The sequence below is a fragment of the Salvelinus fontinalis genome, chromosome 27 (assembly GCF_029448725.1).
Source record: "Salvelinus fontinalis isolate EN_2023a chromosome 27, ASM2944872v1, whole genome shotgun sequence".
In the NCBI taxonomy this organism is placed as follows: Eukaryota; Metazoa; Chordata; class Actinopteri; order Salmoniformes; family Salmonidae; genus Salvelinus; species Salvelinus fontinalis.
In genome coordinates, this window is record NC_074691.1 from 37,859,902 (window position 1) to 37,875,178 (window position 15,277).

General features: G+C 41.4%; 1 protein-coding gene across 1 annotated transcript; it reads right to left on the reverse strand.

Annotated features, from left to right (window-relative positions):
* Positions 1-9,802: 9,802 nt before the first annotated feature.
* Positions 9,803-14,812, reverse strand: LOC129825530 (rho-related GTP-binding protein RhoV-like). Its single transcript, XM_055885698.1, has 3 exons — positions 14,432-14,812; positions 14,135-14,193; positions 9,803-13,841 (listed from the first exon to the last, which is right to left on the reverse strand). The coding sequence occupies exons 1-3, from the start codon at positions 14,667-14,669 to the stop codon at positions 13,395-13,397; spliced, it is 744 nt and encodes a 247-aa protein (XP_055741673.1). The 5' UTR covers positions 14,670-14,812; the 3' UTR covers positions 9,803-13,394.
* Between the last annotated feature and the right edge of the window lie 465 nt (positions 14,813-15,277).

The window sequence follows — 15,277 nt, forward strand, 5'->3', positions numbered from 1 at the left end:
TGGGTTGGGGTTAGAGGATATAGAGGAAGTAGAGACAGACTGATGGGTTGGGGTTAGAGGATATAGAGGAAGTAGAGACAGACTGATGGCTTGGGGTTAGAGGATATAGAGGAAGTAGAGACAGACTGATGGGTTGGGGTTAGAGGATATAGAGGAAGTAGAGACAGACTGATGGGTTGGGGTTAGAGGATATAGAGGAAGTAGAGACAGACTGATGGGTTGGGGTTAGAGGATATAGAGGAAGTAGAGACAGACTGATGGGTTGGGGTTAGATGATATAGAGGAAGTAGAGACAGACTGATGGGTTGGGGTTAGAGGATATAGAGGAAGTAGAGACAGACTGATGGCTTGGGGTTAGAGGATATAGAGGAAGTAGAGACAGACTGATGGGTTGGGGTTAGAGGATATAGAGGAAGTAGAGACAGACTGATGGCTTGGGGTTAGAGGATATAGAGGAAGTAGAGACAGACTGATGGGTTGGGGTTAGAGGATATAGAGGAAGTAGAGACAGACTGATGGCTTGGGGTTAGAGGATATAGAGGAAGTAGAGACAGACTGATGGGTTGAGGTTAGAGGATATAGAGGAAGTAGAGACAGACTGATGGGTTGGGGTTATAGGATATAGAGGAAGTAGAAACAGACTGATGGCTTGGGGTTATAGGATATAGAGGAAGTAGAGACAGACTGATGGGTTGGGGTTAGAGGATATAGAGGAAGTAGAGACAGACTGATGGCTTGGGGTTAGAGGATATAGAGGAAGTAGAGACAGACTGATGGGTTGGGGTTAGAGGATATAGAGGAAGTAGAGACAGACTGATGGGTTGGGGTTAGAGGATATAGAGGAAGTAGAGACAGACTGATGGCTTGGGGTTAGAGGATATAGAGGAAGTGGAGACAGACTGATGGGTTGGGGTTAGAGGATATAGAGGAAGTAGAGACAGACTGATGGGTTGGGGTTAGAGGATATAGAGGAAGTAGAGACAGACTGATGGGTTGGGGTTAGAGGATATAGAGGAAGTAGAGACAGACTGATGGGTTGGGGTTAGAGGATATAGAGGAAGTAGAGACAGACTGATGGGTTGGGGTTAGAGGATATAGAGGAAGTAGAGACAGACTGATGGCTTGGGGTTAGAGGATATAGAGGAAGTAGAGACAGACTGATGGGTTGGGGTTAGAGGATATAGAGGAAGTAGAGACAGACTGATGGGTTGGGGTTAGAGGATATAGAGGAAGTAGAGACAGACTGATGGGTTGGGGTTAGAGGATATAGAGGAAGTAGAGACAGACTGATGGGTTGAGGTTAGAGGATATAGAGGAAGTAGAGACAGACTGATGGGTTGGGGTTAGAGGATATAGAGGAAGTAGAGACAGACTGATGGGTTGGGGTTAGAGGATATAGAGGAAGTAGAGACAGACTGATGGGTTGGGGTTAGAGGATATAGAGGAAGTAGAGACAGACTGATGGGTTGGGGTTAGAGGATATAGAGGAAGTAGAGACAGACTGATGGGTTGGGGTTAGAGGATATAGAGGAAGTAGAGACAGACTGATGGGTTGGGGTTAGAGGATATAGAGGAAGTAGAGACAGACTGATGGCTTGGGGTTAGAGGATATAGAGGAAGTAGAGACAGACTGATGGCTTGGGGTTAGAGGATATAGAGGAAGTAGAGACAGACTGATGGCTTGGGGTTAGAGGATATAGAGGAAGTAGAGACAGACTGATGGGTTGGGGTTAGAGGATATAGAGGAAGTAGAGACAGACTGATGGGTTGGCTTGCTTTACGCCTTTGTTGGTTTGTTTTCCTGAAACAAAACTCTGGTGCAAATTTGACTACAGTTGAGAATTTCAGATGACTTTTTATAAGAATAGGCACATTTGTAACTACCTAACATATCCCCTAGAAGTAACGTATACTGCACAGAATTGGCCCGAAACGTATCTCTTCATCGGGGCAGGTAAACTCTCCACCCAAATTAGCATTGAACCACAGTGGTACCCACCTCCCTCCTCCCCTCAGATAACGACACAAACTTGCCTCAGATTCCTACAGTTACATCTTGCCAAAAATGAGCCTTGCAACGTCGGTTCGTTTGGTGTCTCTGTGAGAAAGTGACATTTGGTGACAGCAGTGCCATGTCAATGTCAAGTCATAACAGTGTCTATAGGGCATAACTGTAACGGTGGATTTGGTTGGCCAGGTAGTGGGGTAGGTAATAGGTATTAGCCAATCATCTGGAGCCATCTTTAGATATACTTGTTGTCTGGCAGATGACTGGAGTGAAACTAGAGTTTCACACACACATGCACACGAGTGAAACTGGCATGTGGCCAGAGGATGTAAGGAGCCCTGGGAAGAGAGAAAGAAGGATGTGTCTCCTCGAGAGAGAGAGAGAGAGAGGGAGAGACTCATGGGAACGTAAAACCTGTCCGACTTGGCCTTGATTGCTCAATGCATATGTCTGTAATAGTATCATCACTGTCAACATTAAAGTATGAGTCCTAATATCACTGTTGATATCTTCTCAGTGTTGATATCTTCTCAGTGTTGATATCTTCTCAGTGTTGATATCTTCTCAGTGTTGATATCTTAGTGTTGATATCTTCTCAGTGTTGATATCTTAGTGTTGATATCTTCTCAGTGTTGATATCTTAGTGTTGATATCTTAGTGTTGATATCTTAGTGTTGATATCTTCTCTGTGTTGATATCTTCTCTGTGTTGATATCTTCTCTGTGTTGATATCTTCTCAGTGTTGATATCTTAGTGTTGATATCTTCTTAGTGTTGATATCTTCTTAGTGTTGATATCTTCTCAGTGTTGATATCTTCTCTGTGTTGATATCTTCTCATTGTTGATATCTTCTCTGTGTTGATATCTTCTCAGTGTTGATATCTTAGTGTTGATATCTTCTTAGTGTTGATATCTTCTTAGTGTTGATATCTTCTCAGTGTTGATATCTTCTCAGTGTTGATATCTTCTCAGTGTTGATATCTTCTCAGTGTTGATATCTTCTCAGTGTTGATATCTTCTCAGTGTTGATATCTTAGTGTTGATATCTTCTCTGTGTTGATATCTTCTTAGTGTTGATATCTTCTTAGTGTTGATATCTTCTCTGTGTTGATATCTTCTCTGTGTTGATATCTTCTCAGTGTTGATATCTTCTCTGTGTTGATATCTTCTCTGTGTTGATATCTTCTCAGTGTTGATATCTTAGTGTTGATATCTTCTCTGTGTTGATATCTTCTTAGTGTTGATATCTTCTTAGTGTTGATATCTTCTCTGTGTTGATATCTTCTCTGTGTTGATAACTTCTCAGTGTTGATATCTTCTCAGTGTTGATATCTTCTCAGTGTTGATATCTTCTCAGTGTTGATATCTTCTCAGTGTTGATATCTTCTCAGTGTTGATATCTTAGTGTTGATATCTTAGTGTTGATATCTTCTCTGTGTTGATATCTTCTCTGTGTTGATATCTTCTCAGTGTTGATATCTTAGTGTTGATATCTTCTCAGTGTTGATATCTTAGTGTTGATATCTTCTCAGTGTTGATATCTTCTCAGTGTTGATATCTTAGTGTTGATATCTTAGTGTTGATATCTTCTCTGTGTTGATATCTTCTCTGTGTTGATATCTTCTCTGTGTTGATATCTTCTCTGTGTTGATATCTTCTCTGTGTTGATATCTTCTCAGTGTTGATATCTTCTCTGTGTTGATATCTTCTCAGTGTTGATATCTTAGTGTTGATATCTTCTTAGTGTTGATATCTTCTCAGTGTTGATATCTTAGTGTTGATATCTTAGTGTTGATATCTTCTCTGTGTTGATATCTTCTTAGTGTTGATATCTTCTTAGTGTTGATATCTTCTCAGTGTTGATATCTTCTCTGTGTTGATATCTTCTCAGTGTTGATATCTTCTCTGTGTTGATATCTTCTCAGTGTTGATATCTTAGTGTTGATATCTTCTTAGTGTTGATATCTTCTTAGTGTTGATATCTTCTCAGTGTTGATATCTTCTCAGTGTTGATGTCTTCTCAGTGTTGATATCTTCTCAGTGTTGATATCTTCTCAGTGTTTATCTTCTCAGTGTTGATATCTTAGTGTTGATATCTTAGTGTTGATATCTTCTCATTGTTGATATCTTCTCTGTGTTGATATCTTCTCTGTGTTGATATCTTCTCTGTGTTGATATCTTCTCAGTGTTGATATCTTCTCTGTGTTGATATCTTCTCTGTGTTGATATCTTCTCAGTGTTGATATCTTCTCTGTGTTGATATCTTCTCAGTGTTGATATCTTCTCAGTGTTGATATCTTAGTGTTGATATCTTCTCAGTGTTGATATCTTCTCAGTGTTGATATCTTCTCAGTGTTGATATCTTCTCAGTGTTGATATCTTCTCAGTGTTGATATCTCAGTGTTGATATCTTCTCAGTGTTGATATCTTAGTGTTGATATCTTAGTGTTGATATCTTCTCAGTGTTGATATCTTAGTGTTGATATCTTCTCAGTGTTGATATCTTCTCAGTGTTGATATCTTCTCTGTGTTGATATCTTCTCAGTGTTGATATCTTCTCTGGAAAACTGTTGACCTACACTGACTATTCAATGAACATTAAGAACACCTGCTCTTTCCATGACATAGACTGACCAGGTGAATCCAGGTGAAAGCTGTGATCCCTTATTGATGTCAATTGTTAAATCCACTTCAATCAGTGTAGATGAAGGGGAGGAGAAAGGTTCAAGAAGGATCTTTAAGCATTGAAACAATTGAGACATGAATTGTATATGTCTGCCATTCAGAGGGGGAACGGGCAAGACAAAATATTTGCGGGTGTAACGGGTGTCGTCGTCGGATGAAGAGGAATCGGACCAAAGCGCAGCGTGGTAAGGGTTCATAACTTTTTATTTAAACTGAACACTAAACAAAAATAACAAAGTGAATAACCGAAACAGTCCTGTCAGGTGCAAAACACTAAACAGAAAACAACTACCCACAAAACACAGGTGGGAAAAAGCTGCCTAAGTATGATTCTCAATCAGATAGATAGACAGCTGCCTCTGATTGAGAACCACACCCCAAACCACAAACACAAAGAAATACAAAACATAGAAAATGAACATGGAATGCCCACCCCAAATCACACCCTGACCAAACCAGAATAGAGACATAAAAAGCTCTCTACGGTTAGGGCGTGACAGCGGGCCTTTAAGGGGTATGGTAGTATGTGCCAGGTGCACCAGTTTGTTTCAAGAACTGCAAAGCTGCAGTTTTTTTTGCATTCAACAGTTTCCCGTGTGTATTAAGAATGGTCCACCACCCAAAAGGACATCCAGCCAACTTGTCACAACTGTCGGAAGTATTGGAGTCAACATGGACCAGCATGCCTGTGGATACCTTGTAGAGGTCATACCCAGAAGGTGTTCCTAATGTTTTTGTATACTCAGTGTATGTTGTGTGTATGTTCGGGTTTGTGATTTTCTGTCTCTCTGTGACTCAGGGTTAGGAACCTTTACTTTACTTTATGTTTTGTATTCAATATCCTGAGTAATATTCCCCCATTGAACCATTCAGCATGACATAGCTGTGCTACAATATCATTTCCCCTCTCACCCCCTTCACACAACAGACATCAATACAATTTTATTTGTCACGTGCGCTGAGTACAACAAGTGTAGACCTTACCGTGAAATGCTTACTTTACAAGCCCTTAATCAACAATGCAGTTCAAGAAATAGAGTTAAGAAAATATTTACTAAATGAAACAAAGTAAAAAATAAAATAAAAGTAACACAATAAATAACAATAATGAGGCAATATACGGTACCGAGTCAGTGTACAGGTTAGTTGAGGTAATTTGTACATGTAGGTAGGGGTGAAGTGACTATCATAGATAATAAACAGTGAGTAGCAGCAGTGTAAAAACAAAGAGGGGATCAATGTAAATAGTTTGGGTGGCCATTTGATTAATTGTTCACCAGTCTTATGGCTTGGGGGTAGAAGTTGTTAAGGAGCCTTTTGGACCTAGACTTGGCTCTCCGGTACCGCTTCCCGTGGGGTAGCAGAGAGAACAGTCTATGACTTGGGTGACTGGAGTCTTTGACATAGACTATAGTAGTAGGTCCTGGATGGCAGGAAGCCTCGCCCCAGTGATGTACTGGGTCGTACACACTACCCTCTGTTGCGCCTTACGGTTGGATGATGAGCAGTTGCCATACCAGGCGATGAGTATATCATTTGCATCTCACTCATTAAAGAGAAAATCCTTGGTGAGTTTTGTTCAGATATCCAGAAGATATTTTCAGTCATAAGAGACGTTAGCAGCAACTACAGTTGGTTAGAAGCCTGTAAAACGGCAGCCATTATAAACACATGCAGTTGCTTAGGGTCCCTCCCCCAAAAAACGACTTTTAAATGTTTATTTATTTTTATTTTAGGAACTTCCTGTTGAGAGTTACAATAGTAGAATACACCAGGTGCAAGTTATAAATATTGCTGTGCATCAGCAGTTCTTCCTCTTGCTTTGTCACTAGTCTCAGCTGGGTCGTTAAAAACGGGATATTCCGGTTTTCAGGGCATGAGAGCGACTTGATTTCCATTTTTGATTTCCATTGAATTACTCCTCTACATTTCCTGGATTGGTTGAACACAAGAGAACCTTCCCTGACAGAATGGGGGGGGGGGGGGGGGGGGGGGGAATCTAGTTTCAGGTGTTTATTTTATGACTGCTATGTTAGGTTAGTCAGTCACTGACAGTAACTCAATTAGTGATGTCAGCTAACAACATTTTTTTTATTGGTAAGTTATTCACTTTTCAAAATGTGTAGTAATCATATACGAATACTGACCCGGTGTGCAGGGCACATGCCCAGGGGCCCTGACCTCCAGGGGCCCTGACCTCCAGGGTGGCCCTCATTTGATTTTGTTAGTCACTCTAACTCAGATATCATTAACATGGCATACATACAGTACCAGTCATACGTTTGGACACACCTACTCATTCAAGGGTTTTTCTTTATTTGACTATTTTTGCCATTGTAGAATAATAGTGAAGACATCAAAACTATGAAATAACACATATGGAATCATGTAGTAACCAAAAAAGTGTTAAACAAATCAACATATATTTTAGATTTGAGATTCTTCAAAGTAGCCACCCATTGCCTTGATGACAGCTTTGTACACTCTTGGTATTCTCTCAACCAGCTTCATGAGGTGCATGGAATGCATTTCAATTAACAGGTGTGCCTTGTTAAAAGTTAATTTGTGGAATTTCTTTCCTTAATGCGTTTGAGACAATCAGTTGTGTTGTGACAAGGGGGGGGGGGGTATACAGAAGATAGCCCTATTTGGTAAAAGACCAAGTCCATATTATGGCAAGAACAGCTCAAATAAGCAAAGAGAAACAACAGTCCATCATTACTTTAAGACATGAAGGTCAGTCAATATGGAAAATGTCAAGAACTTTCAAAGTTTCTTCAAGTGCAGTTGCAAAAACCAACAAGCGCTATGATGAAACTGGCTCTCATGAGGACCGCCACAGGAAGGGAAGACCCAGAATTACCTCTGATGCAGAGGATAAGTTCATTAGAGTTACCTCTGCTGCAGAGGATAAGTCAATTCGAATTAACTGCAAGTCAGATTGCAGCCCAAATAAATGCTTCACAGAGTTCAAGTAACAAACACATCTATCTCAACGTCAACTGTTCAGAGGAATACTTATTGACTCAATACATTTGAGCTTTTCATTAATAATTAATTTGTTTAAAAAAATAGAAAAACATCATTCTACTTTGACTTTAAGGGGTATTGTGTGTAGAGGCCAGAGAAAAAAAATCTAAATTGCATCCATTTTAAATTGAGGCTGTAACAACCAAAATGTGGAAAAAGACAAGGGGTGTGAATACTTTCTGATGGCTCTGTATCTCTCCATAAAATTCCCTCGGAGCTGATTTGCAGATGTTTTTACAGTCTTATCTCCAACAATAAAAAATACAACTCTTTTTTTTTTAATCAGAACTTGTGGGTCCAAATAAAAATGACCCGCGGGCCACCAGTTGGGGAACCCTGTCCTAAGGTAATGGGATGGTCCAGGTATAAAGAATCAGGAATGTTGGTACAGAATACTCAGAACCCCCCCAATGCTAAAAGCCCATCAGACTCCAGTAGGGTTCTGCCTAACCAGACCTTCCTATCATTCTGAGGTGCTAGACATGGTTTTAGGTGCTAATCATGGTTTTAGGTGCTAATCATGGTTTTAGGTGCTAGACATGGTTTTAGGTGCTAGACATGGTTTTAGGTGCTAATCATGGTTTTAGGTGCTAATCATGGTTTTAGGTGCTAGACATGGTTTTAGGTGCTAGACATGGTTTTAGGTGCTAATCATGGTTTTAGGTGCTAATCATGGTTTTAGGTGCTAATCATGGTTTTAGGTGCTAATCATGGTTTTAGGTGCTAGACATGGTTTTAGGTGCTAGACATGGTTTTAGGTGCTAATCATGGTTTTAGGTGCTAATCATGGTTTTAGGTGCTAATCATGGTTTTAGGTGCTAATCATGGTTTTAGGTGCTAGACATGGTTTTAGGTGCTAGACATGGTTTTAGGTGCTAATCATGGTTTTAGGTGCTAGACATGGTTTTAGGTGCTAATCATGGTTTTAGGTGCTAGACATGGTTTTAGGTGCTAATCATGGTTTTAGGTGCTAGACATGGTTTTAGGTGCTAGACATGGTTTTAGGTGCTAATCATGGTTTTAGGTGCTAATCATGGTTTTAGGTGCTAATCATGGTTTTAGGTGCTAGACATGGTTTTAGGTGCTAATCATGGTTTTAGGTGCTGGACATGGTTTTAGGTGCTAGACATGGTTTTAGGTGCTAATCATGGTTTTAGGTGCTAGACATGGTTTTAGGTGCTAGACATGGTTTTAGGTGCTAATCATGGTTTTAGGTGCTAATCATGGTTTTAGGTGCTAATCATGGTTTTAGGTGCTAATCATGGTTTTAGGTGCTAATCATGGTTTTAGGTGCTAGACATGGTTTTAGGTGCTAGACATGGTTTTAGGTGCTAATCATGGTTTTAGGTGCTAATCATGGTTTTAGGTGCTAATCATGGTTTTAGGTGCTAATCATGGTTTTAGGTGCTAGACATGGTTTTAGGTGCTAATCATGGTTTTAGGTGCTAATCATGGTTTTAGGTGCTAATCATGGTTTTAGGTGCTAGACATGGTTTTAGGTGCTAATCATGGTTTTAGGTGCTAGACATGGTTTTAGGTGCTAATCATGGTTTTAGGTGCTAATCATGGTTTTAGGTGCTAATCATGGTTTTAGGTGCTAATCATGGTTTTAGGTGCTAATCATGGTTTTAGGTGCTAGACATGGTTTTAGGTGCTAATCATGGTTTTAGGTGCTAGACATGGTTTTAGGTGCTAATCATGGTTTTAGGTGCTAGACATGGTTTTAGGTGCTAGACATGGTTTTAGGTGCTAATCATGGTTTTAGGTGCTAGACATGGTTTTAGGTGCTAGACATGGTTTTAGGTGCTAATCATGGTTTTAGGTGCTAGACATGGTTTTAGGTGCTAGACATGGTTTTAGGTGCTAATCATGGTTTTAGGTGCTAGACATGGTTTTAGGTGCTAGACATGGTTTTAGGTGCTAGACATGGTTTTAGGTGCTAGACATGGTTTTAGGTGCTAGACATGGTTTTAGGAGTCTCTGGAGCCACACAATGGAATGTCAATATACATATATTTTTTTTAAATTAAAATATATCAGTGATAAATGATGACAAAATAATATACATTTGGATTTGTTTAATTATTTATTTCCATCGCTTCATTCAAACACAGTGTGAAAAAGCAAAGTATTGACAGAGGGTTTGGTTTAAAAGATTAGTGACAGAAATATACGATTCCCCAAAGGTAAACTGTTCACAGCTTTTTAACGAGTTATGGTGAAAATTCCTTGTCATCTGTAACATTGCAGACAAAAAGACTTTCAATTAACTGTTTAAAACAAACAGAAATATATATCAAATTCACATTAGCTCTTCCACGAGAAGCATAACCAGCAAATAGCCTGGATGCCAACCCTCATCTCTATAAACAAGCTAGGACTGACCGTCACCATCGGTCTGGCAATAACATCCCTGTCCAATAAACCACAGACCTAGACGGGCACCCAGGCTATTTAAAGTGAGTGTTAACAGTCAAGCAGGAGCTATTTAGCTTACTATAATGTACACAGTGTATTCAATAGAGCAGTAGGGTTTAATCTGCTGGAGATAGAGAGTAGGGAGTACAATCAGAAAGAGACAGGAGGGGTGTTTCATTCACTGGAGGTTAACTGGTCTTGGGGTTTCTATTGCCTGGGGTTTTCTAGTCTCTACTCACTACCGATGTAAACAAACAAAGGCTAAAACAGAGACAGTGGGCCGGGGCTTTCTCCTGGGCCAGGGTAAGGTTAGATTACTCTCTAGTTTCTCTACCCCGCCTGCTGGCTTTACACTGATTTAAGATGGGGGAGGATGGAGATCTGGTTTAAGAGGCTGTGTTTGCATAGCCATCCTAAAGGCATCCGCATGCTTCCCATGCGAAACAGTTTCTGCGTATACTATATTATGATGCCATTTTTTTGTCTCGTTTAGGTTCGTTTTGGTCTTTGGCAATGTTTTTTTTCCGTCTGTTCGTGCACACAACATTTTTCTTGAGGCAAGCCGAAGTTCAGTAGCCGAAGTCTACGCCTTTTTAAAGGCGGTGATCGGTCAACAGTAGGGATTCTTCAATGTAGTGATGGTTGTCATTCAATGAGACGACTCATTTTCACATTTATTTCCTAGAGAAATACTGAACCAAACATCTTAGTTACATGCAAAATTGCGTGACTAAGAACCCCCTCTGGGAAAAAAAACCTGTCAATTTATTACAGATTTCTTGAGTTATTTTCGATTAATTCTGATTATTTTTGAGGAAGTGTATACTGGCTACGGAGTCTCAAGAGGGACAAAGAGTATTATTGCGTTTTTTTTAAGAACATTTATTTTAAGGGAGTATGCGAGGCACAGACATTCACTTCTCCTAGTGGAGTTCTGCTAGGCTTCAAACCCAACATTCTGCAGAGGCCTTTAGGCTTCAAAGCCAACATTCTGCAGAGGCCTTTAGGCTGCAAACCCAACGGAACATTCTGCAGAGGCCTTTAGGCTGCAAACCCAACATTCTGCAGAGGCCTTTAGGCTTCAAACCCAACATTCTGCAGAGGCCTTTAGGCTTCAAACCCAACATTCTGCAGAGGCCTTTAGGCTTCAAACCCAACCCAACATTCTGCAGAGGCCTTTAGGCTGCAAACCCAACGGAACATTCTGCAGAGGCCTTTAGGCTGCAAACCCAACGGAACATTCTGCAGAGGCCTTTAGGCTGCAAACCCAACGGAACATTCTGCAGAGGCCTTTAGGCTGCAAACCCAACGGAACATTCTGCAGAGGCCTTTAGGCTGCAAACCCAACCCAACATTCTGCAGAGGCCTTTAGGCTGCAAACCCAACCCAACATTCTGCAGAGGCCTTTAGGCTTCAAACCCAACAGAACATTCTGCAGAGGCCTTTAGGCTGCAAACCCAACGGAACATTCTGCAGAGGCCTTTAGGCTGCAAACCCAACGGAACATTCTGCAGAGGCCTTTAGGCTTCAAACCCAACGGAACATTCTGCAGAGGCCTTTAGGCTTCAAACCCAACAGAACATTCTGCAGAGGCCTTTAGGCTGCAAACCCAACGGAACATTCTGCAGAGGCCTTTAGGCTTCAAACCCAACGGAACATTCTGCAGAGGCCTTTAGGCTGCAAACCCAACGGAACATTCTGCAGAGGCCTTTAGGCTGCAAACCCAACGGAACATTCTGCAGAGGCCTTTAGGCTTCAAACCCAACGGAACATTCTGCAGAGGCCTTTAGGCTGCAAACCCAACATTCTGCAGAGGCCTTTAGGCTGCAAACCCAACATTCTGCAGAGGCCTTTAGGCTGCAAGAAAAGATGGCGCCGAAAGATGGGGTAGCCGCGCTTTTAGCCCCGAAGCAACTTTGCAGTATTTCATTTTTGATGTGTTATAAAAAGCATTTCGCTACATCAGCAATAACATCTGCTAAACATGTGACCATAAGATTTGATTTTAAGCCTCACACCTCAGGCTGGGGGATTATAGCCTATACTGTATACAGTCATTACATTGAAAATATGTTCCCCAAGCTGCCTTAAGATTTATCATAGTTAAAGAATGAATCGACCAACCTTCCGTCACTTTTCTGACATGCGACAACTATCAGAGTGATAACACTACATCGGTTGGTAGGTGAGAGGTTGGAGGTCAGAGGTGTTGATACTGACAGTTGATTGCATCAAAGCTTAATAATTTATCTAATTCATTTGGTGGGTGCTTACATTTGTCCTATTAGTCCTATATGGGTTTTTGGCACATCCCAACTCTCCCTGAGACACCCTCGGAGAGTGGGGTTGCGACCCTGGAGCCATTATGGCCTATTTATTGCCTTACCTCCTCACACCATTTGCACACACTGTATATAGACTTTTTTTCCCTCTTTTCTATTGTATTATTGACTGTACGCTTGTTTATTCCATGTGTAACTCTGTGTTGTTGTTTGTGTCGCACTGCTTTGCTTTATCTTGGCCAGGTCGCAGTTGTAAATGAGAACTTGTACTCAACTAGCCTACCTGGTTAAATAAAGGGAAAATAAAATAAATAAAAAGTGCAGTGCGATTTTCGTATTTTTTTTTTTACCTCGTCGGTTGCTGGCCCAATGCCCTAACCGCTAGGCTACGTGCCGCACTAATCAACACAATGACCTGTGGAAGCCATTCACACACAGGTAAGAAGGTAGCGCCTAGCCTAGCGCTGTGACTTCAGCCTACATACACTGTTGAATATGAATAGGCCTGGGTCTGTGAGGCTGGGCAGCAAAGAATGCAAATGAGAAAAGGCTAACAACCAACCCCTGACTACCTAAACATATCCTTCTCTCTCACAACCCACTGACTCTCTGACTATCACACAGAGGCAGTGCAGTAAACTCTCAGGTTGGAAAAGGCACCAATCCAGACCATGCAAAGGAATTCACAACATTTACATGACAGCCTTGTCCCACTGACAAGATGTACTCAATGTCCTTGGTTTGATTTGATATTCTCTTGTCTGTATTATGTTTCAGTACCCGTTCTTACTTGGTTACCTACAAGGGCTACTGAAGTACGCTATACCACTGTCTTCAGTCCAGGACTCCAATAGAATTCAGTTAATTTACCAATTCTGGGATGATTCCAAAGCTACAAGTTCTTAGTAAGTCTTCATAAGTTAATAAATAATAATAGTCATTATTCTGTCCAGGACCCATGGGATCTCATCTCAGATAAAACAGAATAATTTCTTCCAGCTGCATTTAGAGAAGGCCTTGGTGCGTCTGTCCGACAGCTGCCTCTTCTTCTCCTTCCTGGCCTTGTGTTTGATGGCAGCAAAAATGGCCGCGTCGAACGCCTCTTTTAAGTTCTTCTGCGTCAACGAAGAACATTCCACATAGTCCGCCGCTCTGATCTTCACCGCCATGCTCCGCGCCCGAGGGGTCAGCACTGGTTTGACCCCGCCACGGGCCAGGTTGATCAGAACGTTGACGTCCAGCAGGAGGTCGGACTGGGTGCCCACGAGGATGATGGGAGCTGAGGGGTTGCAGGCTCGGATCTCTGGGATCCACTTGTTGGTGACATTGTGGAAGGAGTTGGGGTTGACCACACTGAAGCAGAGCAGGAAGACGTCCGTCTGGGAGTAAGAGAGGGAGCGGAAATCGTCAAACACCTCCTGGAAATGTCAAGATAGAGAGAGAGAGTGGGGGCGGGGTAGGGGGTAAGAGAAAGAGAGAAAGAGAGAGAGGGGTCAGCTTAGCTGATTCAGCAGTGTGTGAATGTGAATGCTGTCTGGGGGTCTGAACAACAACAATGGACGCCGTGACAGAGAGAGACGATGACTCACACAGTATGACATGTAGTGGCCTTTAGAATCAAACTACTGCTGCTACATGTGAAAGACTGAATGATTTCCATTATGGATGAAATAATGTACTTATATATATAAATAAAAGAGTCTATGATTACCTGTCCAGCTGTGTCCAGTAGTTGTATTCTGACTGGGGCTCCTTCTACTTGGACCTGACCTGTTGAAGAAAACACAAGAATACAATTATTTCATAATTCAAGTTTGTTAATAGTTTGGGTTTGTAAATCATAGACTCTAGTTCCATTAAAAAAAATATATATACAGTGCAATTACCTAGTAGACAACAATACATTTTAGTTGTTTAATTATTATAAATAAGGATATTATACGGTTATAAACTTAGGCTATACAGTTATTTTTCTTAAATGTATTTCCAGTAATTGAAAGGTACTCACCAGAAAAGACATCAAAGCCGGTCTGTTTGTATTCCGTGGGGTATCCATTGCTGGTGTAACTGACTATCATGCTTGTCTTGCCCACAGCCCCGTCCCCCACCAGCATACAGCTGATACCCGCTGGCTCCCTCTCCAACCCGGGCGCTGGCTCCCTCTCCAACCCGGTCTCTTGGCTCATCAATCCGCATGAAGAGGGGACGCGGGATTCTTCACAATAATAATCCATTTGAGGTGGCATGTCCAACGATTAAAGTTGAAGAATAGTAACTTTCCAGTGCATAAAAGCTCAGTTTTATTTTAGGCTATTCCGAAGTGCGATTCTCTAGAAGAGTTTTTCTTCTGTATGCGATGTGTTCTGTAGTCTCACCTTGTTGGGTTGTGAATGACAGTGACGTGAATCGGTTTTGAGGCAACTTTCCGCTCAGTCATGTTGTGATTTGCATAGCCCCGCCCCCACCAGCTGAAGGAAAGCTGTGAACTATTTGCGGAGGGTTGGCAGACAATATATATAGTAAGACCCTTGAATGGTTGGTTGAGTTCCTATATTGCAGGCTGTTTTGAGGTGTAAGCTACTTCCCAAAATATTTGCTGTGCTAATATTTTTTTGATCGTGACAATAATACAATTATTTATCTTAACTTTTTAGTGTTGGCAATTGTCTCTAATGTGCAACGAATCAGAAGAGCAATAAATTATTTCCAGTTGTGTATTTTGACAACAGATATGAAGTATAATTAACGAAGGTCTTGTATTGGCCCTAAAAATGGTCAAAGACTCCAGCCACCTGTAGACTGTTCTCTCTACTACCGCACGGCAAACTGTACCGAAGTCTAGGTCTAAACGGCT

Coding starts and splice junctions, on each gene's coding strand:
- LOC129825530 (XM_055885698.1), bottom strand. CDS start 14,669: ATGCCACCTCAAATGGATTATTATTGTGAAGAATCCCGCGTCCCCTCT. Junction 14,194..14,431: donor CGGCTTTGATGTCTTTTCTG/GTGAGTACCTTT, acceptor TTTCTTCAACAG/GTCAGGTCCAAGTAGAAGGA. Junction 13,842..14,134: donor TACTGGACACAGCTGGACAG/GTAATCATAGAC, acceptor TGACATTTCCAG/GAGGTGTTTGACGATTTCCG.